General features: G+C 44.8%; 2 protein-coding genes across 3 annotated transcripts in view; one reads left to right on the forward strand and one right to left on the reverse strand.

The window, feature by feature from the left end:
• Nucleotides 1–22,486, forward strand: DOLPP1 (dolichyldiphosphatase 1). 2 transcript variants are annotated; one of them, XM_035113046.2, is made up of 9 exons: nucleotides 26–115; nucleotides 5,258–5,321; nucleotides 12,610–12,710; nucleotides 13,563–13,647; nucleotides 16,282–16,381; nucleotides 17,344–17,442; nucleotides 19,329–19,457; nucleotides 20,453–20,542; nucleotides 20,960–22,486. In XM_035113046.2, the coding sequence occupies exons 2-9, from the start codon at nucleotides 5,294–5,296 to the stop codon at nucleotides 20,994–20,996; spliced, it is 669 nt and encodes a 222-aa protein (XP_034968937.1). In that variant the 5' UTR covers nucleotides 26–115; nucleotides 5,258–5,293; the 3' UTR covers nucleotides 20,997–22,486. The 2 variants fall into 2 exon arrangements, with proteins under 2 accessions (XP_034968934.1, XP_034968937.1); XM_035113043.2 differs by lacking the exon at nucleotides 5,258–5,321 and having other exon boundaries at nucleotides 1–115.
• A 1,022-nt stretch (nucleotides 22,487–23,508) lies between these two features.
• The window catches only part of CRAT (carnitine O-acetyltransferase), a 28,876-nt gene continuing 24,575 nt past the window's right edge, over nucleotides 23,509–27,809 (reverse strand). The window contains exons 12-14 of the mRNA XM_035113042.2: nucleotides 27,688–27,750; nucleotides 26,711–26,848; nucleotides 23,509–26,434 (exon numbers count right to left, since the gene is read on the reverse strand). Of these exons, the coding sequence (XP_034968933.1) occupies nucleotides 26,219–26,434; nucleotides 26,711–26,848; nucleotides 27,688–27,750 (417 nt within the window). The 3' untranslated portion in view covers nucleotides 23,509–26,218. The remainder of the gene's footprint in view (nucleotides 26,435–26,710; nucleotides 26,849–27,687; nucleotides 27,751–27,809) is intronic.

The following is a 27,809-nucleotide window of genomic DNA, read 5'->3' on the forward strand; positions in this document are numbered from 1 at the left end:
CCGATTGGCTGTGGCAGCCCGGCCCGGTATCCGGGTAAGATGGCCGCGGTAGGAGAGTGCTCGGTCTCTGTTCCGTGGAAGTCGGTTTCCCTCACTCACGTCGAGTACCCAGAAGGTAAAGCCTCCAGCCTCCGGCGCTGCGCGGAGCCTGTTTTCTTCTCTCCGCTGTGGGTGGGCATTTCGCCCCTACGCCCAATTCATATCCGTGAAAAAAGGCGAGGTCTGGGCTTCGGGGAGTTCCTGAGGGGATCGGGTGGGAGCTGCCAAATAGTGAGCCATTGACTAGCAGCGCTGTGAAGCCGGGCGGCGGCGCATGCGCGCTTGGGCGCCCGCTCTTTGCGAGATAGTGCACTTTGGTGGCTGCAGTGCGCATGCGCGGCACCCTTTCGGCTTTGGATTTCTCGTCCCATGAGTGCAGAGTTTGGGATGGGGGGGGATCATCTTTACATTTATTGTATTTATTCTGGGCCCGTGGCTTCCGATTCCCTATTGGCACCTCTTTCTTCCTGGCCTGTTACATCTAGATCTATCTATTCTGTTTTATTGGAGTTAAGTTTCCTTTTGACATGCCTCTTTGTCACACCAATTATCAGATGCTACTTTTGCAGGATCACAGACCCATTCCTGGAGATATCCTTTTCCTAACACACTTGGAACACAGAACACTGCCTTATATTGGGCCAGACCTTTGTTCTTTCTAGGGCAGTGCTGTCCACACTGAAAGGCAGCAGCTCTATAGGGTTTCAGGTGGGGAGGGGGGCAGAAATGTATTTTCCCCAACACTACTTTGGGATGCTGTCAGGGATTGAAACCAAGACCTTACACATGCAAAGCAGGTGCTCCTACCACTGAGCCAAATGTCCTTCCTCCAAAATAAAATAAGATTCTAGTCTTTGTGCTTTTAAATACAGTGGTACATCGACAGCCGAACGCTTCGACTTCCGAAGGTTTCGACTTCCAAAGTCGACAACCCCGGAAGTTTCGCGCACGTGCCCCGTGTGTGTGTTCTGTGCCTTCGCAAAGCGGCATGCGCAGTCAGCACATGCGCACAAGCGGCGCTTCAACAACCGAAGACTTCGACTTACGAAGACAGCCGCGGAATGGATCGTCTTCGTAAGTCGAGGTACCACTGTAAAGGGTGGGATTCAACACAATTGTGTTTTCACAATACAGGGGGAGGTGCAGGGGACGGGGAACCTAGCTAGCAAGAGTCCTTGCACTGATTTCCACTAGTGCAGTAGTTCTTAAAGGGTGTGGCATGCCATACTGGTGTGACAGGAGAGGGTGGCAAGTGTGGCAGAAAGATTCAAGGACAATCAAATAAACATTTAGACATTTCAGTGTAGAATATTATAGTATAGTATCGTATAATATAGCATCAAAACGTTTTTTTAGATATACAACCAGAAACAGTATCCATGCCTCTTTTCAAGAGCATTGGCTATTCATCTACCATTTTCCACAAAATATTGTTGTGAACAGGGATTGTCAACTGACAGATAAGAAACAGCAGAAAAGAGAAAGGCTTCTTTGTGTTGATGAGATGAGAGTTCATTTGTCTCAAATTAGACATAATATAAATGAGATTACTTGGCAAAAGCAAGCTCATACCTCTCATTGAATTTGTATAAATATGTAAGGTACATATTAAGAGGCTTGTTTATAATTATATTTTGTGAATGATTTATGTTCTTATGTAGTGGCATTTTTAATACTTTCTGGATGTCCCACAATCAAATTATAAAGTAGTTGTGTTGTATGTTTTAATCAAGCATTGCTAGGACTCGTTTCTTTTTGTTTTCCAATTATTTCTTATCAATAAAAATATTGGTGTGGCAAGAGCAAATTTTTATTCTGAAAGTGTGACCCAGAGAAAAAAGTTTGAGAACCACTGGAGGAGCACAACAGAGTAGTTGAATCTGGTCCAAAGGGGTTATTGAAATAATAACTCAGATCATTGGTTGATCTAGCTCAGAACTGTCTATGCTGACTGGGAGAAGTTTTTGAGGGTTTTAGCCAGGGACTCTTCTCCCAGCACTAGCTAAAGGTGCTGCATGTGGGAACCTGGGACCTGGGACCTTCTGCATGCCAAGGATGTGCTCTGCTGCTGAATTGTGTTTCTTCCAAAATACTTCCAAAACTGTCTTATACAGAGTCAGACCCTTGATCCATCTAGCTTAGTATATTGCTCATACTGAGTGGAGGAAGCTCTCCTGATTTTGAAAGAGGGCTCATATCTATAGAGGCACGCCATTGTACCTGGAATTGTCTGCATGCTAAGCATGTGCTCTGTTATGCTTTTCTTCTAGGAAGCTTGCAGGCAGGGTGCAAAAGCAGCAGTCTTTCCTGCCTCCCATCATGTGACCCTGCAGCCATTGGCATTTAGAAGCAAACTATCTCTGAACAATGGGTTTCTAAATGATCAACAGAATAAATCCTAATGGTGCAAAATTGTATTAGGGTCAGTGGAGGAGGAGGGGGGTGCAGTGGGTGCAGTCCGCCCTGGATGTCATCACTGCGGGGGGTTACAAAAATATGAGGGGTTTTTTTTAAAAGGGCTCACAAAACTTTAGTTCAGTCAGTCAAGAAACGTAATGAAACAGGCTGGCACTGGGCACCACACTGTGGGGGCTGGCACTTACCACGGGGCCTGCAGCATGCCTGAAATGGCAGCATGGGGCTTACATCTGCCCACCGCCTCTCCCTCAGCCGCCCTACAGCTGAGGGGGAGGCAGTGGAGAAGCTTCATGCAGCTTGCCCTGCCCCCATGGGCAGATCGCCCTGCCCCCATGAGTGGATCGCCCCGCCCCTGGCTGCAGTATGCATGCACCGTACCATGCACCCAAGCAGCTAGCTACCGGTACGCCGCTGATTAGGGTTTGGGTTTTTTGTTTGTTTTTTATACATTTTTTCCACAGATCTTTTTCAAGGAACTCAAGACAGCGTACATGAATCTTTTCCATCCTATCACTTTTGCCCTCAGAACAACTCTGCATTGTTGTTGTTTGACTGATAGATAGATAATGACTGGCCCACGGTCACCCAGTGAGGTCCCAACACACTTAACCATTGCTACGAACACCTTGATGGCTCTAGAGAGCACCTGAATAGGAACATAGGGAGCTACCTTATACTGAGTCTGATCATTGGTCCAGTATTGTCTGTACCACCCTTTCTCATCCATGGGTTCCCAGATGTTGTTGGACTATAACACCCATCATCCCTAACCACTAGTCCTACTAGCTAGGGAAGATGGGAGTTGTAGTCCAACAACTTTTGAGGACCCAAGGTTGAGAAAGCTGGTCTATAATGACTGGAAGCTACTCTCCAGGATTTCAGGCAAGGAATCTTTCACAGCCCTACCTGGGAATACTGCTAGGGATTGAACTTGGGACTTTCTGTATGCAAAGGAGACTCCCCACTGATTTTGTAATGTATCTAAAGCTTCATTTGACTGTACATTTGCTTAGGATTGTCCTGCTGATTTCAGGAGACTTTTTTTAAAAATAATTTATATGTCTGAATTAGTGTGCATGTCACTTTTCAAAACAAAGCCTAAAATGTTTGTGGTTTACAAGTTCTGTGATCCATCTCTTGCCTGGCATTTAATTTTTAAACTTTAAAAGCAGCTACAGAATGCTCTGATTTTGATCAGAACTGGGATGATGAAAGGGATGTGTTAGTTAGTTTCTAAATCTCCTCCTCACAAAAAACTGCTATTCATCCTGATGAGCAAAATAAAAATACAGGCAACTGTATCGCCGCCACCACCACGATGGGGGCATGGTAGCATGTTTTTTTAAGTGAAGGGAAAGGGTTAAACTCCACTGCTTTAAAGTAACAAAATGACAGGATGACCAGTAACATACACACCGAGATCTAGGGGGATAAATCCCTGCCCCAAGCCACTTGCAGTCTAAACTTACACTTTTCTTGTACCAGCAAAATGTACCAAAGGACAGATGGGAGTGAATGCAGTTGCAATGCCAGGGGAAGCTTTGGCTCTCCAGATGTTGCCTTACTACAGTTCCCAACAGCACCAGCCACCAATGTCAGGGTTTATGAGAATTATTGTTCAGCAGCATCTGGAGGGACACAGGTTCCTCACACCTGACTTAGGTTATGTGTATGTTGTCGTAGCTGAGGGAAGAGGTGACTTCTGAGAAGGAGGAGGAGGGAGGCACTCTGGAAGTGAGTTCCAGGCAAAAGGAACAGCAATGTAGGATGAGTAGGTTTTTAAGGGAGCAGGAGATCATTGGGCGGCAGAGTTAGGATCAGGTTGTACGTTTGTAACTGGATCTCCCAAGCTTGCTAGCCTGTGGCCTATTTATTTATTCATTTGAACTCTGAATATTTCAGTAACTCAGGGCTTTAAATTCTGACATGACTTAGTGCTGCAATTTGCTCTCTTAAGTGCCAGAGCCCAACCCTAAAATAGTGGAAAGTGCTTCTGAGAAGGTTCGGAGTGCATTGAGTAACCAACCGAAAGAGGTCTCTTTGTGTCCAGGCTTCCATACTAGGGTGTGGTATTTCCAGGCAGACCTGCAACTTGGTATTCTTGTTTTTTTCATTTCCAGACACTAAGCACTGTGGGAGTTAGACGCATTGTGGTAATGAGGGGGGGGGAATCACATGTATTATTTATCTCTCTTTCTGATACTTGGCTCCCTTACCTTGTGCTTCCTGCATTAAACTGGGATTTTTTCCCCCACCTGGCAAGCTGACTGTAGATGAGTATTCTAGAGTTGTGTGCATGCTGCTGAGAAAGCCCACTCAATTCCCATGATTTTGGCACGGGGGTGGGGAGAGGCAGAGCTTCTGAGTGAGAAGTATGCGTATACTTCACTCTACTTCAGGCCAGCCCAAACTCATCCTTTGATTCCCCCACGCACCCACCCGCGCACACATCCATTAACTAATGGAATTATTGAATTCAGTTTTTATAAAGACTGCATGCTGGAAGGCAGGGCAGGAGAAAGAAATATCCAGAGCCACACCTTATGTACTCTGAAAAGCATAGTTCGGCAGTAGAGCAGCTGCTTTGCATGCAGAAGATCCCAGGTTCAATCCCACCCTGGGGATGCTGTGATGACATGCTGCCAGCTAGTGTAAGCCATAGTTAACCAGTTGGACCAATGTTAATGCCTTGGTTGAGGCCACTTCCCAAAAGCAGGTGAGATATCGGGCTGTTCCTTATATACAAAGAAAATGGAAGTAAATGATCATAGGCAGCATCCTCTTCATATTTCTAACCCAGGGTATATAACGCCAGTGGGAGCCAGTAAGCTGCTGAATGCTTCTTAATGGAAACTGCAAGAAGGGTGAGTTGCGGTTGTGCTTATGGGATTCCCATGGGGCATCTGGTTGGCCACTGTGAAAACAGGATGTTGGACTAGATGGTCCCTGGCCAGATTTAGAAGGGTTCTCATCAACGCCAGCCAGCATTGCCAGTGGTCAGAAATGACAGAGTTGCTGCCAGCAACAGCCATCCCTTGATCCCATATCTCTAATGAACCGATTGATCAGCTGCAGATTTACCCCAGTCTGAGTAAGGAGATCCACATAGATAACCAGGTTTTCATGCTGTTTGCCGCATCAAGGACTACAGAATGAATTGGATGAGCACAGCTGATCCAAACTTTTTTTTGTTTTTGCTTACAATCATTAGGATGTGCCTCCCATTCAGCACCCAGTGCATTTTGAGTCATGCAGCATGGATAGATAGCATCTGTGCTCTGAAAGGCATCTTGATTTATATGAGTGGAAACCCAACAAGTGATCCAGTTTTAACCCCCCCCCCAAAAAAAATTCTTTTCCTGGATTAAAGCGAAAAAATTGCTTAAGGTTTGCACCAAGATCCAATTACAAGCCTTTCTGTGAGTGGAAGTAATATGGCATGTGCTTGGCCACCTCTGCTTGTTTCCTACTTGAATGCTAGTGCATGTGAGAGTAAGAGAAGCTGGTAACTGTATCTGGAGAGATTCTGGTTTCTTCAATACTATTTCTAATTCAAGGAATAGGTCAATGAAATATAGTGAACACACAGCATGTCTGTGGTGCTTTAAAGCTCTGAGGCAACAGGCTGGCAAAGTTTGAAATGGAATCTGCCTTTTATTCAGGTAGATCAGTGATGGTGAGTCCATGACCCTCCAAATATTGTTGGACTCCCACCAGCCCCAGCTAGCGTAACAGTCAGTCTAGGGCAAGGGTCCCCAGACTACGGCCCGGGGGCCGGATGCGGCCCAATTGGCCTGCCAATCCGGCCCGCGGCGACGTCCGCCACCGCTGCCCGCTCTTATGGCACGCAGCGCGGTAGCGCTCTTCCGGGTCGGGAAAAAAGCGCCGAAAATCCTTTGTGCGCATGCGTATGGGCCTCTCCCGACCCGGAAGAGGTCATTTCTGGTGCACTTCCGGGTCGGGGGAGGCCCATACGCATGCGTACAACGAATTTTCGGCGCCTTTTCCACCCTGGAAGCGCGCCGCCGCGCCAGTAACCGCCCGTGCGCATGCGCACGGGCGCGCACTCCCCCGCCCGCCGGGCGATCGGCGCGGTGGGAACCGGCCCAAACGCCGGTAAGTCTGGGGACCCCTGGTCTAGGGTTAATGGGGGCTGGAATTTCTCATCATTTGGAGGGTCACAGGTTCCTCACTCCTGAGTTAAGAAGCAGCATTCCCTACTGTGTGTAAGATTTGGAATAAGGCCTCTTATCATGTACAGTTCTGGTTCTGATTGCCTTGCCTCAGAAAAGGGCTACCAAAATGATCAAGTGACTCTTCTATTAAGAAATTAAAAAGTTGAGTAAGAGGAGACATGAAAGAAGTTTATAAAATTATGCATAGCATGGAGAAAGTGGACAGAGAAACCACAGGAAGGGAGAGTGCTCAAATCATTTTTCCAGGTGTCCCACGGGCACTATGAGAACAGGTTGCTAGACTTGCTAGGCCATTGGCCTGATCCAGCAGACCATAAGACTCTTCTGTTAGAAGAGTCATTCTCCATAAAACGGGAAATAATGCCACTTCTTAGGCTGGGGTGAAGAACTTGTGGCCCTCAGGATGTTGTTGCACTCCAGCTCCCTTCTGCCCCCTAGTCAGCATGGCCAGTGGTCCAAGCATGATGGGAGTTGTAGTCCACTAACAGCTGGATGGCCACATCCAGTTTAACCACCCCTACTTTACATCATCCAAAACTCTTTGCCTATATCAGCAATCCTAAACAGCTGCCTTGTAAGGGAAATCAGTTTTAAGACACACAAGGATTGGGATTGAGGGAGAAGGGAGTGTTTATCTTAAGGCTGCCTATGGAGTTTGTAGCTGAACAAATTCTTAGTTGACAGCTCCATCCCTTGGCCACTGAGCTACATGCCTGGGAAAGCCAGACACCTCTTTAAGCACATCAGAGTTCAGATGCTGATGAACTGATAGAAGCTGAGTCAGGATGATGAAAAACTGACTTTGCACCTTCTACACCAAATTTCTGAGAATTTGGGGAGTTTATTTATTTATTTGATTTATATACAGTACCAGCCTTCATCACAAGATCTCAGGGCAGTTTACGGGATAAAATGCAAAGTATAAAAAAGTAAATAGCTAAAACAAAAACAGCAAAGCAATACTCACCCTTCCCACAAACACATTTAAAAGGCTATAGAATATTAATCAGCCCAAGGCCTGCTTGAATAGGAACATTTTTGCCTGGCGCCTAATGAAGGCACCAGTCAAGCCTCCATGGGAAGAGCATTCCACAAATGGAGCCACTGCAGAAAGGGCCAGTTCTCATGTTGCTACCCTCACATGAGGAAGAGCCTCAAATGATGAACGCAGAGTCTATGACAGTTTATAGGGGGAGAGGCGGTCCTTGAAGTATTTCAGTCCTGAGCTGTTTAAGACTTTATAGGTCAGCCAGTGCAGTCTGGTCAGGATCAGTGTAATATGCTCAAACCATTTTGCCCCAGTGAGCAGCTTGGCCACTGAATTCTGCACCAGCTTAAACTACCAAACCATCTTCAGAGGCAGCCCTATGTATAATGTGTTGCAGTAATCCAGCCTAGAGATTATTAAATTTTTTTGCAACCCTCCCCCTCATTAGATGTTACCTCAGCCAGTTCCATCAGAGCTTGTTTGTGCTTTCAGTCAGTCAAAACAAAACAAAAATGAATGGCTTGTAAAAGATGAAAAATCCTGACATCTGAAAAAAGAACACAAGTAAATGAGTTTAATAGCATTGATTATTATTATTTTTGAACAATCTTAAATTTAAGTATCAGAAGTGGCATTGAATTTTGTGGCTTAAGTATCTCAACTTTCACCCAAGGTTCCAGCTCTCATGCCAGTGGAGAGCCTTGAGAGTAAGTACACCTGCTGACATTTCCAAAGCCTCTCCAGAGGGGAGGGGTCTCTTGGAGGTCTCTGGGAAGCTCTGAAGGTGAGAGGTTTAGACTGCCTTCACCAACATGGTGCCATCCAGATATTTTGAACTTCCATCAGCCCTAGCCAGCAACTAAAGAATATAAGAATGTAAGAAGAACCGTGCTGGATGAGACCAAAGGCCCATCCAGCGCAAATCTTCTGGAAGTCACCAGGTTAACAAAGGCTAAGAAGTGGCTTACAGTGGATTTCTTCAGATCAAGCACCAGATCACAATCTGTGGTAAGATTCATTTAGACTGCGTACACACCGTACACCATCTCCCCCACCCCAAAAAAGAGTCCTGGGAAATTTAGTTTACCTTCCCACAAGGCTACAATTCCCAGCACTCTTTACAAACTACAGTTCCTGGGATTTGTTGGTGAAAAAGCAAATGTGCTTTAAATTCATGGCATGTGTCCAAACCATGATATGGTTCCCCTCTCCAGCCACCTTCCCTGAGTACCCCCAGAGTCCCATCCCAAACAGCAGGTTCTGAGGGTGTAACAGCATCCCAAACCACAATTCATCTTCTCAGAGGTAGCACCAAGCCACAGCTTACTGTACTGTGCAAACCAGCTTCATTTGCTATATTTAGGCATACTTATTGTCCTAGGGGATAGAAACTTGTCCCTCGTGTTAACAGAAACCTGTGTGTTTTTGATGTTGTGTTCTGCACTCAGTATGCACTTTGTAGATGGGAAGCATTGCCCCCATGTTTGTCCATATATGTGTACATAGGTTCTGCATTATGCAAACACCTAAGGGCAGGAGGCATCTATGGGGTCATCCCCCAGGATGGCAATTAGCAAGCAGAGACCTTAGGAGTGTTTCTTGGGGCCAGATTCTGCCTGCAGGCCTCCTGTTGTATCCTGGAGCTGCAGCGTGAATCTTCTGCTTTGGCTCGCTAAATTAATTGGTCCCTGCTGCGGAGCCATCTGCGCCAGCTTCCTTGTATGGAAATAATGGTGTGTGTCTGTGTGTTTTCACTGAGACTCATGTTCTGTTTACGCTGCTGCATGGGCAAATGAAAACCCTCTTGATCCCACGCCTGTTGTCTGGTTCTGGTGCTGAAAACATTTTTAGCTAGCTCTGTAAGACCCACGTCCTGTTGTACATTCTAGAGCCCCTAGAGTAGACAGGCATGATCCATGAAAAAAACCCAAAAAAGATCATTGGTCCATCTAGCTTTGGATCCAGCTTTGTATTACCTGCACTGACTGGTAGTGGCTCCCCAGGGTTTCAAACAGTCTCTCTGTTGAATAGTGAGAGACTGTTGAATATTGAACCTAGGACCTTCTGCATGCAAAGCATGAGTTTTAAGATCTAGATCTGTCTCTTCCCCTAAAATTAAAGGTATCCTGATGATTATGGATAAAAGGGATTTTTGTGTGTCAGAGGGGGGCATAGGAATATAAAAAGGGACATAAGAGGTTGCTATATACCGTGTCAGACCATTGGTCCATCTAGCTCAGTATTGTCTACACTTACTGGCAGCACCTCTTTAAATGTTTCAGGCAGGGAGTATTTCCAGCCTTACCTGGGTGTGCTTCAGGTTGATTCTCTACTGCTCAGCTGCAGCTCTTCCCTGTACAGCAGTTTCAGAAACCTTATTTGCTTTCCAACATTTGGCACATGAACAAGCCAAATGTAACAGCCACCCCCAACAAGCCACTTGTTAGCATCAAAAGGATGAACAGAGAGCATGATGTAATAGATATCCTTAAAATATCAAATTACTTTGTTTGAGTCTACAATGCATTTGATGACATGCCTGGGATTCCCTTCCAGTGTGTTTGCTGCTGATGTTCAAACTTTGGCCACTCCTCACAAATTAAAAAAAGCACAGGTGAGAGGGTGGCCCTTAGAAAGCCTAGTGCAGTTGGACAGCCCCCCCCCATGCTTTGGACAACAATTCACATCAGCCCCAGGCTCCCATTAGTTGAGTGGTAAGCTATCAAAACTGTAATTGTGAGCATCTTCACCAACCAGGTGCCCTCCATATTATAAGACAGCTGCCAGGAGAATGGCTGTGCTGGCTGGGGATGATGGACCAATGGCTTCAAATTATAAGAAAGGAGATTCCAACTAAACATCAGGAATAACTTTCTGACAGTTGGGCCAGATGACCTGTTGGGGTACTTTCAATTCTACAGTTCTGTGATTCCATGAACGTACAAAAACAATATTTCCTGGGGAGAAATAAAGCACTAGGAAATTTCCCCAAAATTTTTCCATCCTTGGCCAACCTGGAACCTTCAGATTTTTGTACTACAACTCATAGACTCATAGAATAGAGTTGAAAGGGACCCTGAGGGTCATCTGGTCCAACCCCATGCAAAGCAGAAATCTCAACTAAAGCATCCATGATAGATGGCTATCCCACCTCTGCTTAAAAACCTCCAATGAAGGGGTGTTCAACACCTGTCCAACAGCTCTTACTGTCAGAAAGTTCTTAATGTTTAGGAATCTCCTTTCTTTTCATTTGTTCATTAGTAGCAACAAACATGTTGGTTGCAAATGAAACATCAGGCCAGGCTTGGCATATTTCAAAGTTTTTAGTTTTGTTTACCAACTGCTGATAAAATAAAACATCCTAAATTAGATTATTCTCTAGGAGAGGGATGGGGAACATCTGTGGCTCTCCATATGGCATTGGAGCCCAATTCCCTGACTAGGTAAAATTCACTTTCATTGCTCCGCCCACTTTTGCCTCTGGCCCCGCCCAACGCTGGAATATGGCCTTCAGAAGGTTGCACAGAAGAGAATGTGTTGTTGAAACTGAAAAAGGCTCCCCATCTCAATGGTTTAGACCAGAGCTTTCCAAACTTTTCATGTTGGTGCCACACTTTTTAGACATGCATAATCTCGCAACATAGTAATTCAGTTTTACTAGCAAACCGGAGGTTAAACTAACCCCTTTCCAGCCCCAGGAGGAGCATGGGGAGTGTTCACGTGAGATACCTACACACTGCAGCCAACACACTAAAGTGTCACAACACACAGTTCAGAAAGCTCTGGTTTACACAATACTGAACAAGATGGACCAACGGTCTCATGCTGTACTGGACAGCTTCCTCTATTCCTTTTGACACATTTAAGAAGTATGTTTCTACTCAAAAGTAGTTCCCATTGAGTTTAGGTGACCTAACTTCCAGGTTCTTGTGTGAGTATATCTCAAAGGTGCAGAAAATTTGGCATTCCAGATGTCATTCAACTCCCAGCTCACATCAGCCCCAGCCAGCAATGGCCAACAGTTGGGATGTTGGGAGTTGTAGTCCACCATCATCTGGAGGGTAATAGATTCCGCATTACTGGTGTATAAGATTGCAGCTACAGCAATCCATGTGTGAGCTAAGCTTTAGTATCTTTACAACAGGCCTGTAAGGCAGGCCAGCTTTGCAGTTTTTATGTTGCGAGCAGGCGACAAGGTGGAGGGAGGCTGATGATGTGAAGGGGAAGAGGACGGCTTCCAGGGCCTCCCCAAAAGCCTATTGCCGGGGCAAGTTTCAAACCAGCAGCCTAGTGTTCTGCTGTGAATGGAAAGCTTTGTACTGATGACCCTGAAATCATTGCCCTTTAAAGCAACTGATACCCCGTACCAAGTTATTATGCAACCAAAGGATTTGCCACAAGCAGACATCCAACAGGAAATGGTGGCGGCTGGGTGTCTGGGTAAGAAGGATGTGGTTTGGGTGCTGTTCATCTATAGGCTACGTTTTTCATATTTAGACTATGCTGCTGCGGTAAACCTCATAGTTTCCTCTGGAGTTGGAAGGAACCTATGCATTAGTGCTCCCTCTCTTTTGTTCTCTCTCGCTCCTTTTTAATTGCCTTATTCCTAAAGTACAGTGTTACTAAGTTTTTAATCCTTGCAGCATCCCTGTGAGGTAGGTCAGGTGGAGGGAATAAAGTACTGGTGCAAAGTCACCTAAAGAGCTTCAAGTCTTGTGTGAGGATTTGAACTCGAGTCCCCCGTAGTTCAAGTCCAACATAGCCAGGGTCCTTGGGCCTTTCTCCCCTCAAAGCACAACTCCTATTACATAGTTGTCTAAAGACGGTTAAACTTAGTGGCCTGTAGCGCACCTTGCGGCTAGTTCCATAAGTTGCACACATACTTGAAAGTAAAAAAAACACAAAACTTTACAGCCAGGCAAGATTACCTTTTGGGCAAGTTTTATCTCTTTTTGTCTGCTACTCCAGGTGACTTCAGCGGATTTATTCTCGCTCAAGCAAGCCTGAGCCCAATTTTCATCATATTCGGCTTCATCACACTGATCGTTTTCAAGAGAGAGCTTCACACGGTGAGTCCTACTCTTGCTTCTCTGCCCCCCCCAAAACATTAGGAAGAACTTCCTGACAGTAAGAGCTGTTTGACAGTGGAATTTGCTGCCAAGAAGTGTAGTGGAGTCTCCTTCTTTGGAGGTCTTTAAGCAGAGGCTTGACAGCCGTATGTCAAGAATGCTTTAATGGTGTTTCCTGCTTGGTAGGGGGTTGGACTGGATGGCCCTTGTGGTCTCTTCCAACTCTATGATTCTATGATTCTATGTATATCATTCAATTGTATCATAGCATATCATTCTATCATATGTCATATTCAATCATAGCATCATATATCATATAATTGAATCAACCAAATGTTTAGAATTCATTGCAATTCCAATTTCACCACTTGCAGTTAGAGAAATATGCAGTTCACCCTTTGAAGTCACATTAGCTGAATATTCGAGAATGCAGAGATCACTTTGCATCAACATTCACAATCAAGTTATGTTTGAGAATTTTGATAAAGGTTTTGGGAGGGGGGCTCACATTTTTTTGTTTCACCTTTAGAAATCCCAAAAGCAGGAAGATATTTGCCCATCTATTTCACGAGAATTTTTTTTAACAACAACAAAAAGTTGCAGCTGAACTTTGTTCTGTCTTTCTATATGATGTTTTTATGTTATTTAATCGAATTATTTGGTATTGGACTCCATTATGATGCGTATAGAGCCTATTTTAAACCAGAAGTAGCCTAATGAATTTGATTTTTTGGCTTTTAATGGAAAGGTGGAATGAAAAGCTTTCTAAATCCCTAGAAGAGTCAATCTAAACAAATTGTGCAACAACCAGTTGGTCTCAAAAATCACACATCCCTTTTTGTCCTTTTGCAGATCTCTTTCTTGGGGGGCCTCTTGCTCAATGAAGGTGTGAATTGGCTAATAAAGAATATTATCCAGGAGCCTCGCCCTTGTGCAGGTGGAGTATTGCTGGCAGGGAAAGGGTACAGCTGGCTAGAGACCTGGGCATTGTTAATAGGGTAGCAGTTCTCATCCACTGCCTTTGCTTATGGAAGGTTAAAAATAACTCTGCATTTGTTTTGTTTTTTGTTTTTTTAAAAAGTTCATATTTTTCACATTACAATCAACAGAAAAATTCAATAATGAAAGCAGCCAGCTGACAACTAGCTGACTGGGAAACTTTGAGAAAATTCATTGGTGCGGGTTTGCAGATAGCAGCACATCAATCACCAAAGCAGACTTTATCATAGAATGAAATGCTGCTGCTGCTTCTCTTCCATCAGACTGCATTGAGTGTGTCATCCATCTTCCCTGTAGTAACAGAGTATAAAAGTGGATATATTTCCAAATAACTGTACATTTTTATTTATTCATTTATTTACTGTATTTAATAAGATTTATGTACCACCTGTATTGTTAACAAACACACCTCAAAGTGGCCTAAAAAGAGATAGAATAATAAGAATTAGTGTAATAATTTAAGACTTTTGTAAATAATAATAATTTTTTTAAATCAAAAATCAAAACGTGCATTGACTTGCTAAATATCTGCATAGGCTTGTCTAAGCAAAGATGGAGCTGCTGCCAAAAAATGTACAGTGAAGGAGCCTGCCTGATATCTCTAGGCAGGGAGTTCCAAAGTGTGGGCACTGCTAAAAGATTTAATTCTTACAAATGCAGAATAGGTCTTATGCGGTGCCTGTAACAGTGGCAGTTCCGGTGATTATTTTTAACGGTCCAGGTTGCTTTAGCGCAAAGCGTCTTTACCGTTTTGACAGCTTTGGGGGCAGCTGGGAGAGCACTTCCTTCAAGGGGTTGAGGGTTTCTATAGCTAGCAGGTAAGAGGTAGCATCTTCCTCCACATCCTCTGGCAACATTTAACCCAAACATATACTCTTGGGGAGTCGGGGCCTTCCCCCCCCAAAAAATTTATTTTTTATTTTTTTCAAATACAAAATCACAAAAAACCGAACAAAAACTCAGAACATAATATAAAACAAAGAAAAAGAAAACAAAAATAAAAAATACAACATAAAAAAGAAAAACTTCTCAAATCTTACATTGTTTACTTAACATTGTTGACTTCCTCGATTCCCCCTCACTGGGTCCATTATATAATCCAATTAAGCAGTTTTCATCTTATCTCTTAAATTAATCTAACACATTTTATCATTAACACTCAAAAATCCTATTCTAAAAATATCATCTATTCTCCACCAATACTTAATCAATTTATCCAAATCAAAAATTATTTTCCCTTCAATCAATCAGGATGTTTATTTGGCTTTATGCCCATCATAAAACACAACACAACAAAATAAATCAAATAAAGTTCCCTTCCTTTATCTTCTGTTTCTCCCCTTAGCCTAGAGATTTTTACCAAGAACTTTCCATATATTTAAATATTAATTCTTATATCATATAAACATTTAAACCCATTATATCAAATTTAACCCCCCTTCCCCTAAACTCCGGGTCTCCCAGATTCATCAGCGAGTTCCATAAGTCATTCCAGTTTCGGACCATCAAAATCAGTCAAGAAAGTTACACCCATTACTACCCCTCACCCCACTCCCACCCTGTCCCAGCCTACCCACCATTCTTCCTCAATCATCCCCGGTGTCTCCCCATTTCTTCAAATGCTGTAGTACAAAACGATCCAGCAAAAATTCCCTTCTCCAGCCCTTTCTCAGTTTTTATTCCCTTTGTATTCTGACCCCAGTATGGATCCTGCCCTCCCTCTCTCACTAGGAGGACATTACTCCATGCTGGTTCTTCTTTGGTGATTCCTTGGATCAGGCAGATGTTCTGTCCCCCCCTCTCACTGGGGGAACCAGGGCCGTCTTAAGCGCCCCTGGCGCCGTGGTGCGACGGATCCCTCCGGCGCCCCCGCCCCGTTTCCCAGCATGGTGGGCGGGCGGGCGCAGCGCGGCCGCCACAGGCACTGCTGCACGGCGGGCGGGCAGGCACAGCGCTGTTGCCGTGGGCGCAGCTGCGCGGTGGGGCGGCGGCGTGGTGCCCTGCACCGCCCAGCCTGGCCGTAGGGCCGGCCCTGGGGGGAACCATGTTCCATATATCTTCCTCCTTTTTTAAAAATTCCATTACACTGTTCAAGACTGGTGGTTGTTCCTCTTGTGTGACTTCGCTCTCTATTGGGGTTAATCCTTTTTCTCTGTCCTGACAATTCTGGTTCCTTTCACGCCATTCTGTATTACTTTTAGGCAACAATATATTATTTTGCTGCAGTTCGTTTCTCAAGTCCAAAAACAATTCCAAAAGATCCTTCTGGAAGTCAAGGCCATCAGCCGATGTTGTGGCTACAGTCATTCTGTTTATCTCAGATTTCATGGGAACAGAGCAGAGCAAGAAGTTGAACAATTGTATTTCCAAAAGCCTTGGAAATCAAGCTTATGTCCAAACTGGTTATATTTCTCATTTTTAAATTCTTTTTTCATGTCTTAAAATTCTTATGTCCATTTATAAAAGGAGCAATGTCAAAGGGAGTTGGGGCCTTCTTGATCACAGGGGAGAACAGCCAAGCAATGCTCCTGCAGTCTAACTAACAGTTGTGCTTTCCCCCCCTCCTCCTCAGAAATCCACACATCGGTTTTTTCCAAGTACGCGATGCCTTCCAGCCATTCCCAGTTCATCTGGTTCTTCTCCATTTACTCTTTTCTCTTCCTCTATTTAAGGTGAATAATCTCTTTTCCTTTTGAGGTTGGTGGATAGGGTGTTCCAGTCTTGCTTTTAAGCTTATGTACATCTTGGTAAAAGGGGGCTCCATTTACAGTGGTCTCTTCCTTTTTCCATTCAGTTAGATCAGGCTCCCATTGTCCCTAACCACTGGCCATGCTGGCTGCAGGGGCTGATGCAAGTTGGGAGTCTCCACAATATCTGGAGAGCCGCAAGCTCCCCATCCCTGATCTAAGAAGAGGCACCCTTCTCTTCTACATAGAGGCATCCTTCCATCTCTTGCATGAAGCCAGGAATGCTGCTTCTCAGATCAAGGATATGGAACCTGCAGCCCTTCAGATGTTTGTTGGATTATAGCTTCCATCATCCCTCACCATTGGTCTCGCTGGCTGGGGATGATGGGAGTTGGAATGGCATCGTAAAAACAACAAAAAGCTGGATTTATGGCGTGAAATCAGTATGTTTTAAATGAACAAGGGGAATCTTTGTGAAGCTTTAAGTGGATTATTTTTATTTTTACTCTGCCTTTGACTAAAATGTTTTAAGAAATTGATCCAGCAAGCACAGAGTCTCTGTTGACTTTTTTTTTTGGAGGGGGGAGGAATCCATCAGAGTCAAGTTTCTAGTCCTTAAATAGGTGAGAGAATCTTGAAGCACATTAAGGTGTGCCACACAGACATACATTGAGATTTACCTTAGATTAGACATTTACCTTAAGGTGCCATTTTAGGTGTAAATATAAAAGATATTTATATGTGAACAGGCCCTGAAACGTAGGCTTTTTTTTCTGTGTTGCATAAAATCAAGTATCAGGTTCCATGTGGGTTTTTTTTAAATGAAGGATGCAGGGCGGGGGTGTGATAAGCTAAGTATCTATGTGGGATGAGCTTGCTGGATTGTGATTTTGATGCCTTGCTTTTTTAGTGAGAGGTCATTTCAGTTAAATATTTTTGTCTCCCAGAATGCATCAAACAAACAATGCAAGGTTCCTGGACTTATTGTGGAGACATGTCCTCTCCCTCTGCCTCTTAACCGTGGCCTTTCTCGTCTCCTATAGTAGGTAGGTCATTTCCATTTTGTTGGATGCTTTCTTGGGGCAGCTCTTGGTTTTGCTATTGGGACTGATGCATTCATTATTAATGGTTTAAAAGCTTCAGTTGTTCTTGGAAGCAATGCAAGAACTCTTTATTCAAACAAACGTTTCAGCAAATATGCAGCAGGGTATTTTGATGGTGGGTGTGTAGCTTTTTAAAATTATATATATTTCTAATCTCTTCTCTTACCGTGTTTCTCCTAAAATAAGACGTGCCTCTAAAATAAGCCATGGCACGATATTTTAAAGGCAAAAAATAATAAGACATCCCCCCAAAATAAGACGTGTTGGGGGGGGGGTGCCGGTACCTACCCGACCCTGACGTTCGCGGGACCCTCCTGGGCAGAAAATAGCCGCCTCAACCCTGCTGTGAGGCCATAGCAGGAGACCCGGGAACTCCCCTGCGGAAGAATCGGGCACGCGCGCAAGAAACAAGTAAGCGGCGGCTGATCCTTCTGGCCCCGATGCCTTCCAACGCCACAAAGAAGCCTCAAATGAAAGGGGGAGCGCGAGCGCTCCAATGCAGCCGTTGCTGGAGTTAGCCCCCAGGCGTCTCCAACCGATAAGAAGCTCCGCAGAAAGCCCCCTAGGAGGTCGGAGAAAAGGCAGCTTCGTTGCTGAAGCCGCACACACCGCCGCTCTCCAGCTGATCGGCGGAGAAGCGCCCGCCCAGGCGATGTAGGGGCGGACTCCAAGCGAAAAGCAGGCACAGCTTCTTGAGCGCTCACGGCTTCTCGAGCACTGGTGGGGTGGCCGCGCAGGCAGGGGACTCCCAGCAGCTCGGAGCTGCTGCTGAAGAGAGCACACACCCTCAGGTGCCGGGGCAAAGTCCCAGCCGCGCCGCACCGTGTGAAGCCCAGGGACCCGGCAGCGGGTGGCGCACAAAGCCGCAGGACCTGGCAAGAGCCGGCAGCAGCCGTGCCGCGCTGCGCGAAGCCCCAGGACCCAGCAGCGGGCGGCGCGCGAAGCTGCAGGAGCCGGCAGGAGCCGGCAGCAGCCTCAGCCGTGCCGCATGAAGCCCTGGGACCCAGCAGCAGGTTCAGCGGGCGGCACAAGAAAGCCCCGTACCATACTTAATAATGCTGTACCATGCTTACCGGTAATAAAAAAATAAGACATCCCCCGAAAATAAGCCGCGATGTATTTTTTAAGAGGAAAAATAAATATAAGACGTGTCTTATTTTAGGAGAAACACGAGTAGTATGAGAAGAGCCCTACTGGATCAAGCCAATAGCACACCTCGTAGACCTTTTGCTGTCCATCATTGGTGGATGATAGAAGGGCAGAGAAATGCTCAGTATTGCAAAATCAGGGCAAATTATCTTCTGTGTGGTGAAGCAGGAGAGGGGCAGGAGCTCAAGACTGGCCTCTGTTCCAAAGTGCAATTCCACTTTGAGTAAGCAGTGAAACGCCCATTTAAAATAAGATGTGTTTTTTCCCATTAACTATTCAACTTTGGTTCAGCCCAGACTGCTCAAGTCAATCCCATTGTTTGGTCATCTGCGCTGTTCCTCAAACTCATGTGCTGTCTTTCTCTGCTCTGCTGGTGCGCTCCCAGCTCTCTTCTCCACTTCCTGTTTAGCAGTAACCAATACTAACCATAGTTTTGTCTACAAAGTGATTTGAACTGTAACTTTCCAGTTCCAGTTTGGAGGCAAGCTGTGGTTTGTGGTAGCCGCTATTGGCCTCATTCATGTACCACATCAAGCTGTATGATTAACCATGAACCAGGATGGGAAGGTGGCCCTGATAGCCAAGCTTCCCTCTTTTGAGAAAACGTGACGATGGTGCTGTAACCAACTCTCTAGCATGGTCTCTTCTTGATGTGCTTTCATTCTGTGCAACACACACAGGGTCTATCTGATGTACCACACCTGGAGCCAAGTTGTATATGGAGGGATTGTGGGGAGCATCATGGCGATAGTTTGGTTTGCATTCACACAGGAGATCTTAACACCATTGTTCCCAAGGATAGCTGCATGGTAAGTCCCCCTTATTTGTTCTGCCCCCCCCCCCCACCTGAGACCAAATTGCTGCTCTGGAATCTTTCTAAATTGAAAGGCAGGTCAGAAATCAGTTTTATTGGGCAGCAGGTAGGAGAGCTCCTTCGTGTGTTGGGCTGGGGTCCCTTCATATAGAAATCTAACATGTCAGGGAGAATATAGTACAGAATATAGTACAGAAGGAAACTCAGGTGGATAAGTGCAGAGTTAATTGTCATGCATGATGCCTCATAGGAGAGTAAATAAAATAAGCTTATTTTAGAGCACTTGCTGTCCGGATTCTGCTTTAGTGATGAATACCTCAGTTCCAACATCACACCAAACCATAGTTGAATATTTGGTTTGGTGTCTACCAACCATGGCTTGTCAAATTCAACCAACCAGCAAACAACCAGTACTGGAAACCATGGTTGGAGGTGCAGTCGCCAGCCATGATTTGTGCTGTGTTGTTTTTTTATGATCTCTGAATTGACAAGCCATGGTTACCTCCATTGCTTCACCTCCAAAGGCTTCTATACTGTGGGCACATGAGGAAACCTGGGGGCTGAACAAAAATGAAAGCAGGTAAGCAGCTGTGAGCCATGGGTTACCTGTAACGTAAGGAAGCTGAGGTCATGGTTTGTGTTCCAGAACCATTCTTGGCGCAGAGCTTTGTTCTAATACACTCTCTTTAGACCTTAAGGAAGTCGCCACTGTCACTTGGCAAATCCCTTATATTTGTCAGAGTGAGGGAAAGGTACCTGGGACAGAGTGACTGTTCTTTTATTCTCAAGCAAAATGTAATTATACCATCAACTAACCCAAGTGCATCAAATGCTTTCATTCAGAATCTGCCTTTTTTGCTATGTTGATTCACTTAGAAGAATTAACAGACTTTACAAAAAATAAGTTTGCTGAATTCTTGTTCTTTGTCTCCTTATTTTCTCTCCCCATTCCCCTCGCCTTCTTCTGCCAAACCTTTCCACTTCTTCCAGGCCATTATCAGAGTTTTTCTTAATCAGAGACACCAGTCTCATCCCAAATATATTATGGTTCGAGTACACAGTGACCAGAGCAGAAGCCAGGTGAGGATTTCATGCACGATTGGGATTGGGATGGGTACTGCTGAGACGAGGCCATTACAGTATTCCCTTCTGAGAGATACATTTCCTTGAGGAATAGGGGGTCTCCTAACAATTCTGAACAAGCTACAGCTCCCATAATTCTTTGGGGAAGCCATGACTTTTGGAGTATCGTTGCGCTTTAAAAGTATGATGTTGGTGTGGTTGTTCTATAGAAATCTCTTCCCTTCTTGAGTTACTGGATTTTATTATTGACTCCTTGGTTGCAGGCTGGAATCTTTCCAGCTGGGAGGTGCTGGGGACTGAACCTATGGCCTTCTGCATACAAAGTGCACACACTGCCCACTGAAATCAAAAGCCTGGGCAGGGCTCAAAAAGCACCTTGATAAGATTTGAACCCACTTCCTTTTTAAATTGCAGGAACCGACAGCGTAAGCTGGGTACAAAGCTCCAGTGAATATGGAAGGGGGGTGTTATGAACTGGACTGCACGAATTCTGTAAGACAAAAAATAAAAATAAAAATAAAAAAGCAAGGGCCAGCGTTAGAAGAGAAAGAGACCTGTACAGAGCTGGAAGTGAAGGAAGGAGCCTGTTAAGAGATGGACCAAAAGGAATGGAGGCAGGGACCACCACACCCTGAAGACCAGAGGCCTTTTCCAGCTAGCCGGATCCACACTCTGCTGCATGCCGAGGACCATTCAGGAACCAGCAACCCATTTATATACCGCAGCTGCACAGCATCTGACCGGGGGGGTGGGAACAACCCCTTCCCCTCACTCGGCCACTGCACGTCTCTTGCGCAGACTCCGCTGATGCAAACGGAATTGCTGGAGGGAGAGAACTCCAATGCACCTTCTCCCCCCCCTCCCCCCATCTGTCCCTTCATTTCAGCAGGGCCTGTGCAAGACACCCTTTGGGGTTGGTTTAACCTGTGAAATTTGAAAAGTCTGAAACAGGGAGGGGGGGGTATACTTAGCGTTTTGTCGGTGGGGGAGTCAAAATATTATATGACTTTGACTCCCTCCACAAATTGATTTCCCCTTTTGCAGCATGCAGTGTACACACTATTTATTATTCCTTTTAAAATAAAAAAAATGAATTGTTTGCAAAAAAAAGGGGGGGAGGGGAGGGGACCCTGTGATCAAGTGTTTTGGAAGGCAGCTGATTCATCTCCCTTTGGCAGGAGTTGAGAAATGTGGATCACGAGTGGAAAACGGGGGGAGCCTTCTTTCTGTTAGTTTAAAACTTTATCATGACTGTTCAGGGTCATCAGGACCAATCCCAACTGCACTTTGTATCGATTTTAAGAAAACTACACTAGTGATGTTTCTGCACTGTGTCAGCACAATACAAAAACTCAATAGTAAGGCTGGGTGATATATCAATATGTCAACCAAAACAGCTTTGAAGTCTATATCGTGATATTGGTTTCCATAATTTTTGACCTGGCAATATATTGCGAATCATGATGTGTGTTTGTTCGCTATGCAAAAATCACAATGCGGGAAAAGCCGTGAAGCCAGTCAATGGCTCTACATGCATTCATCCTTATTGCAGACATCGTGATATATCAGTATATTGCGATGTGTAGCTGGCGATATATCATGTTTAAAACCAGGTATCACCCAGCCCTACTCAATACTATCTTTTTGTTATTATTCAGATACCTGTACAAATTGTTTTGTTTTAATGATTTATTATTTTAGAGCCAACTTCACCAGTGATCCTATATATTTCTCTTCCTTCCTTTATTCTTTCTACCCTAATCTTTTTTTCTTTCCCCAAAATACTGCTGCAGACTTTCTTACTGGTAGTTTAAAATGCAAAAGAAAAAAGCTAAAAGAAAGCACCATCAAGGCATCACTCATTCCCCTGGTGGTTTCAACTTTATCCCCAAGTTGCCCCCCCCCAAACTTTTAAATACTCAATAAAATGTTTTTATGGTCGTTTTTTGGTTGCCAAGTGTGTTTGTTTGGCACACATTACCACACATTGGTAAAAGCCTGAGGACATGTGCCTTGCCCACAGGTTTTCCTCAAACCCATCAAAATATGCATCCAGCTATATATACAGCCAGCCATGATCCAAACAAACATCACAATTCCTTCCCCTTTGAAATCAATTAGCCTTCAGGGAGTTGAGCACACCCAATTTACACTGCTTTCAACACAATGTAGGCTGAAATGCTGTGTTTCTCACCTACCATAGGAGTAAGTCACATGAAACTCATTAGGATTTACTGTGTAGAGCCATGTAGGATATGTACCCAGTATATTGCTTCCAACCGAATTAACTTTAGGTGGATTATGTGCCTAGAGAAATCTACTCTGATGCACAGGAGCCTGTTCCTGGATTGGAGTGAAAATATATGGGGCTAAAAGAATCCCCATGATGACATCTCTTGGTGTCCACAAAACCTCTGCACACTCCCCATCCACTTTGGTCTCCTTTCATAAGAGAGTAACCACAGGCTTCAAAACAAGTACATAGAGGCGAAAGGGGGCCATGAAAATGACACTGCTCTTTCCTACTTTTCAGTTGTTCAACTTTCAAGACCAGAGCTGCTAATCTCAGTCTTGGAAAAAAAAATCCATAGAAGTGAGAGAAAGGTTGTTTCCAACTTCCTCTGTCAACTTTATGGACTTTGACACCCTGGGCTGCAAAGCAGAAAACACCCTATATACACAGTACATGTTTAAAAACACCGAAAAGGGTCAGTTTGAGGAACAGATCTGATACAATGGGGCAGAAGGCAACTGAAAAAAACCCAATGGTGAGAGGGGAATAGAGTGGGCTGATGGTTCCTGGAAAGAGCTAATTCTGTCACCCAGCACAGAGAGGAGGAAGCTAGCTTTCTTTGTCTAATAATGCATCTACAATCTAAGCATTTACAGTAATGTTGTTTCACTTTTTTGCTATGCACAAGTGAGGAAGATACACAAATCTTCAGTACCAGTATGCAGAAACAAACAGCTTAAAATTTCAGTTTTAATTGGGTTAAGTTTACACACAATACTAGTGAGCGTTTTTATGCCCATACATACATATATTACAATTTACAAGCAGATCATGCAAACATTCATCAGAAACATTATAAAATTACATGCACCAAAGATTCTGCAGTGCTTTGAAAGAGCACCTGTTCTAACATTCCAGTATGCTAGAAGCTGCTGCTGAACAGCTTGGGCAATGAAGATTTTATCTTTTTAATACCATAAATGATAGGTAACCAGCATACATTAAATAGTTTGGCAGTTCAAAATGTATTTGTTTAACTCTTGAGAGCTCAAAGTACATCTCGACAATCCTTAGAAACAAACAACCCATCAGGTAGGTCTGTACTAACATTGCAGGGGTGTTCACAGCTAAGGTAAGATTCGAACCCTAGACTTCTCTGTTCATGCTCTCCACTTTCAAAAAATTTACATAGAACACTGATGTATAAATATCAGGGTTGTGTTTTTTTAAAAAAAAATATATTAACACATGAATCTGGGCACTGTAAGCTTCAAAGAAGCGATGAGGTTAAAACTTAAAACCACAAACATACCAAATACAATTTAAAATGGGAAACACATCGCAACATGTAAACAGTCTTACATTCAGATTATTTTTAACACAATCTCCCTTTGTCCCCAGGAGTGGGCAATATAAGGCACTTGTAAAACAAGGATTTCCTTTAATCTCAACCTCCATAAAAGCCAGTGGCTAGTCCTCATGACTGCCAAGATACCTTCTGAACATATGACAGCAGAAAATGGTATTCTATAAGGAAAACAACCCAGATCTCTTTGGCACAAATCCAGTAAAGACTTGAGTGGGCTTAAGCCTTTAAGAGCACAACTCTGTGCTGCTGCCTCTAATGTTTCTTTTCTCATGCCCAAAGTGTTAGGAATTTATTCAGAACTTGGCACATGGCCTGTGTTTGGCCTTGCTGTTTTGCCTTTAAAAACAGGGATGGGCAACCTGGAAGTGCCCCCCCCCCCCCGATGCTGGGACTTTCAACTCCCATCACCCCTGGCCACGCTGGCCGAGCCTGATGGGAGTCCAAAAACACCCAAAGGGTCACAGGTTACTCATGCCTGTTCTAAAAATCTTACCAAGGCAAAAAGTTTGGTGCCAATTCCACACCTGAGCCAGATTTGAGAGATCAAGGAACAACCACAAAAGTCACCGCAGCATTTACAAATTTAACATATTTATTTTTGGATAAGCTTCCTGGACCACACAATTCCATCAGATGCAGGGGAAGACTGAACTGGAAAGCGGGCGCTTGCAGTTTGTGTGCAAATGGGTACATAATGCTCGCCAACTTGCATCTTCTGCAGTTGAAATGGACCACAGCCCACAAAAATCTCTTATTATAATGAAACTTTTTCGTCTCTAAGGTGCTACGAGTCATCTGGAGGGCTGCATGTTTCCCAGCCTTGAGCCATAGTATCAAGAGTTTCCAAAAAGAGAGAGGATAGAACAGGGTGGTTGGAGAGCCTCCCCCCCCCCCCGGACACATTCTCACTTCTAGCCAGGCGCTATCCCTTCTCCCCCACTACTCAACTTCTCACCAGTTTTTCGTAGATTTTCCAAGACCCATCAAATACTTTAGACTGCTTGATGTTCACATACTTCTGTGTCAGGTGGGGTGGGGTGGCAGCAATCTACAGTGAAAATGACCAGAACACCTACTTCTTCAACAACAAAGAGTGCATTATTATCAAACAATAAAATGGGTGGATCTGCAGGGGATAGGAACCTGTTGCAGCAGGGGGGGTTCCCATCCTGGTGGATTCCCCAAACACACAAGGATATAAAAAAAACCAACCAAACATAAAACGGAGATCTGAGCTGTGGGTGGTGTTGAGGGTATAGAAAACAGATAAAGTTACCCCCTCTCCAAGCTAGCAGCAAAGTGGAAAGGCCACCATATTTCCTTGGTTTGAGAAGCCCACCACTCCCATCATAAAGCAAACCACCCCAAGCACACAGGATTGGCACAGAACTGCTGGACCGAACCCAAGGATGAGCCTTTCAACTATAATTCTATGAAGAGGCCATAAGGAAATGCAGCTGGCGACAGATCCAGAGGCGGCCTCAAGTTAATTTCAGTTCCTTCTCAGTGTCTACAGCAAGGGTTGCCAACCTGGTCCTAACCACCCACTAGTGGGCGTTTCAGGATTCTAGGTGGGCGGGAGGGGGGTTCTACAGCACAAGCTGAATCCTCCTTCCATCGAGCACTGGTGGGCGGTAAGGAAATTTTACCATCAAGAAAGGTTGACTACCCCTAGTCTACAGGGAAGCAGGAATTCCCCGCCTGCCCTCTGGACTTGTTTGAGGTGGGAAGCAGGCTGCCATCCCAATATTCTTGTTTTCACAGCAAAAACAAAACACAGGTCTGACAAGAAGAAAAACCTATCCCCCCAATTCTGGGGAAGCAGTAAGGCACTTCATGACCACAGGAGAAAGTCTGTCTGTTCCAAGCTCTTTTTTAAAAACAACAACCAGCAAACGTATTTTTATTTTAGCTTTTGTCTGTTTGTTTTTTGGCCTAGCAGTCCTAGAACCACAAACAGGCCTCACTCCATGGAGAAATGGGATGTAAAACACTCCCTGCAGCTGAAGCCTTTGTGCAACGGTCTGGATTTTGGAGCCTCCAAGGCTTTAAACTGCAACTCCCCCCACCTTTAAAGTTTAGACTTGGGGTTCGATTTGAGGAGCAGCTGCATGTCCAAGAGGGCCTTCTCCAGGTAATGTGCCATCCGGGCTGCATTCGTTTCGGCGCAGCTGTTGAAGGCCGAGATGGCAAAGTTGATGTGGTCGTCCATGGGGTTGTAGCAGATCCCATAGCCGTCTGGGACCACTGGGCCGAAACACATTACACAGTCGGTCTTCGCGGGGACCTACAGGGGAGGAGGAGGAGGCGTATTTATTTGTATCAGTGGTCCCCAGGCTCTTTCAGGACACCACCCCGTTTGGTTCCACCAGAAACCCCCCCCCCCAATAAAAAGCATGATTCAGAATAGAGGCTTGCACAACCCACGAAAGAAGATAACACAGTAAAATTCAAAACAGTAACAATTAGCTGCACTTTTATTCAAAATCCAACTAAAGCTATTTATTTAATTCAACAAGTCCACATGTCCCCTGCTTGATTAGTCAGGTGAGCTGTTGTTTACCTGGCTGGTGGAGAGCTTGAAGTGCATGGCAACAGCGTATGCAGTATCCATAAACAGTTCGGGCATGCTGACAAGGTCCTCAATGGCCTGGAGCTTCAGCCCCAGGAGGTGGCGATCTATTGCGTCCCCTCTAATTGCCTATGGGTTGAAAGAAATGCATTGCAAAAAGCTACACCAACAAACAACGGGCAGCAACGCTCTCTCTGCAGCCAGAGACAGCTATAACACCCAATTATTTTATTTTATTTTACTGCACTGCATTTTTATCCCATACTTTTCTGCAAGGAGCATAAGGTGGTTTTTCCCCTCCTCGTTTAATTCCCACAACAATCTTGAGAGGTCATCTGGTGATCTTCATGGCCAAGTGGGGGAATTTGAACCCTGGTAAATACTTTAAATAGATTTTTGAAAAAGGGATAGTAAAACATCAGCAGGTGGGGACTATCTGGGCAAATAGATTTCCAGCAATTGGTGGAATTCAGGTGCCTTCCACGAGGTGGGTGCCACTGCAGAGAAGACTCTACTAGACAGATTTCTGCAGGACAGGCATGGCCACAAGGGCATGTTAAAGTGGGGTGACAAAGTGGGCTGGTTGGTCTAAATTGGGGCAGGGGAGAAGGCTCTCTCCTGGATAATTTGGTACCAAGTAGGGATATGAAGGGAATCCAGTAAAAGTTGGTCCTGATCTGCACCAACCTGCTGAACAATGTGTGAATTGGTTTGGGTGGCCACTCAGCAATGGGCATATAGCTGGATCCTCACCCACCTTATGGATCTTTTAGGAGGTGGTCCAAGGGCTACTTCTTTTGTCATTTTCTTGTTTTAAGGAAGTAATTGCAGGCTCACTAGCAGGCAAGACTCCTGCTGTGACACACTGAAAACTCTTCCTTCTAGGCACCTATTGGAGCACCAGAGAATCTGCTCTATATCAATGAAGGGTGGTTCATTAAGGCAAATGGGACATTTTAGGAACTTACCCTGTCAGTGTAGGCACGATGAGCCTGGGTGGCTTGTCTCAGTAGTTCCACCTTCTCCGGGTCCTGAGGGAGGAATGAAAAAGCACAGCTGCTGAAAACTCTACTCCATTTCAATAGCCCAC

This window comes from Zootoca vivipara, chromosome Z (assembly GCF_963506605.1).
Source record: "Zootoca vivipara chromosome Z, rZooViv1.1, whole genome shotgun sequence".
Lineage (NCBI taxonomy): Eukaryota > Metazoa > Chordata > Lepidosauria > Squamata > Lacertidae > Zootoca > Zootoca vivipara.

Coding starts and splice junctions, on each gene's coding strand:
- DOLPP1 (XM_035113043.2), top strand. CDS start 40: ATGGCCGCGGTAGGAGAGTGCTCGGTCTCTGTTCCGTGGAAGTCGGTT. Junction 12,711..13,562: donor TCAAGAGAGAGCTTCACACG/GTGAGTCCTACT, acceptor GTCCTTTTGCAG/ATCTCTTTCTTGGGGGGCCT. Junction 13,648..16,281: donor GGAGCCTCGCCCTTGTGCAG/GTGGAGTATTGC, acceptor CCTCCTCCTCAG/AAATCCACACATCGGTTTTT.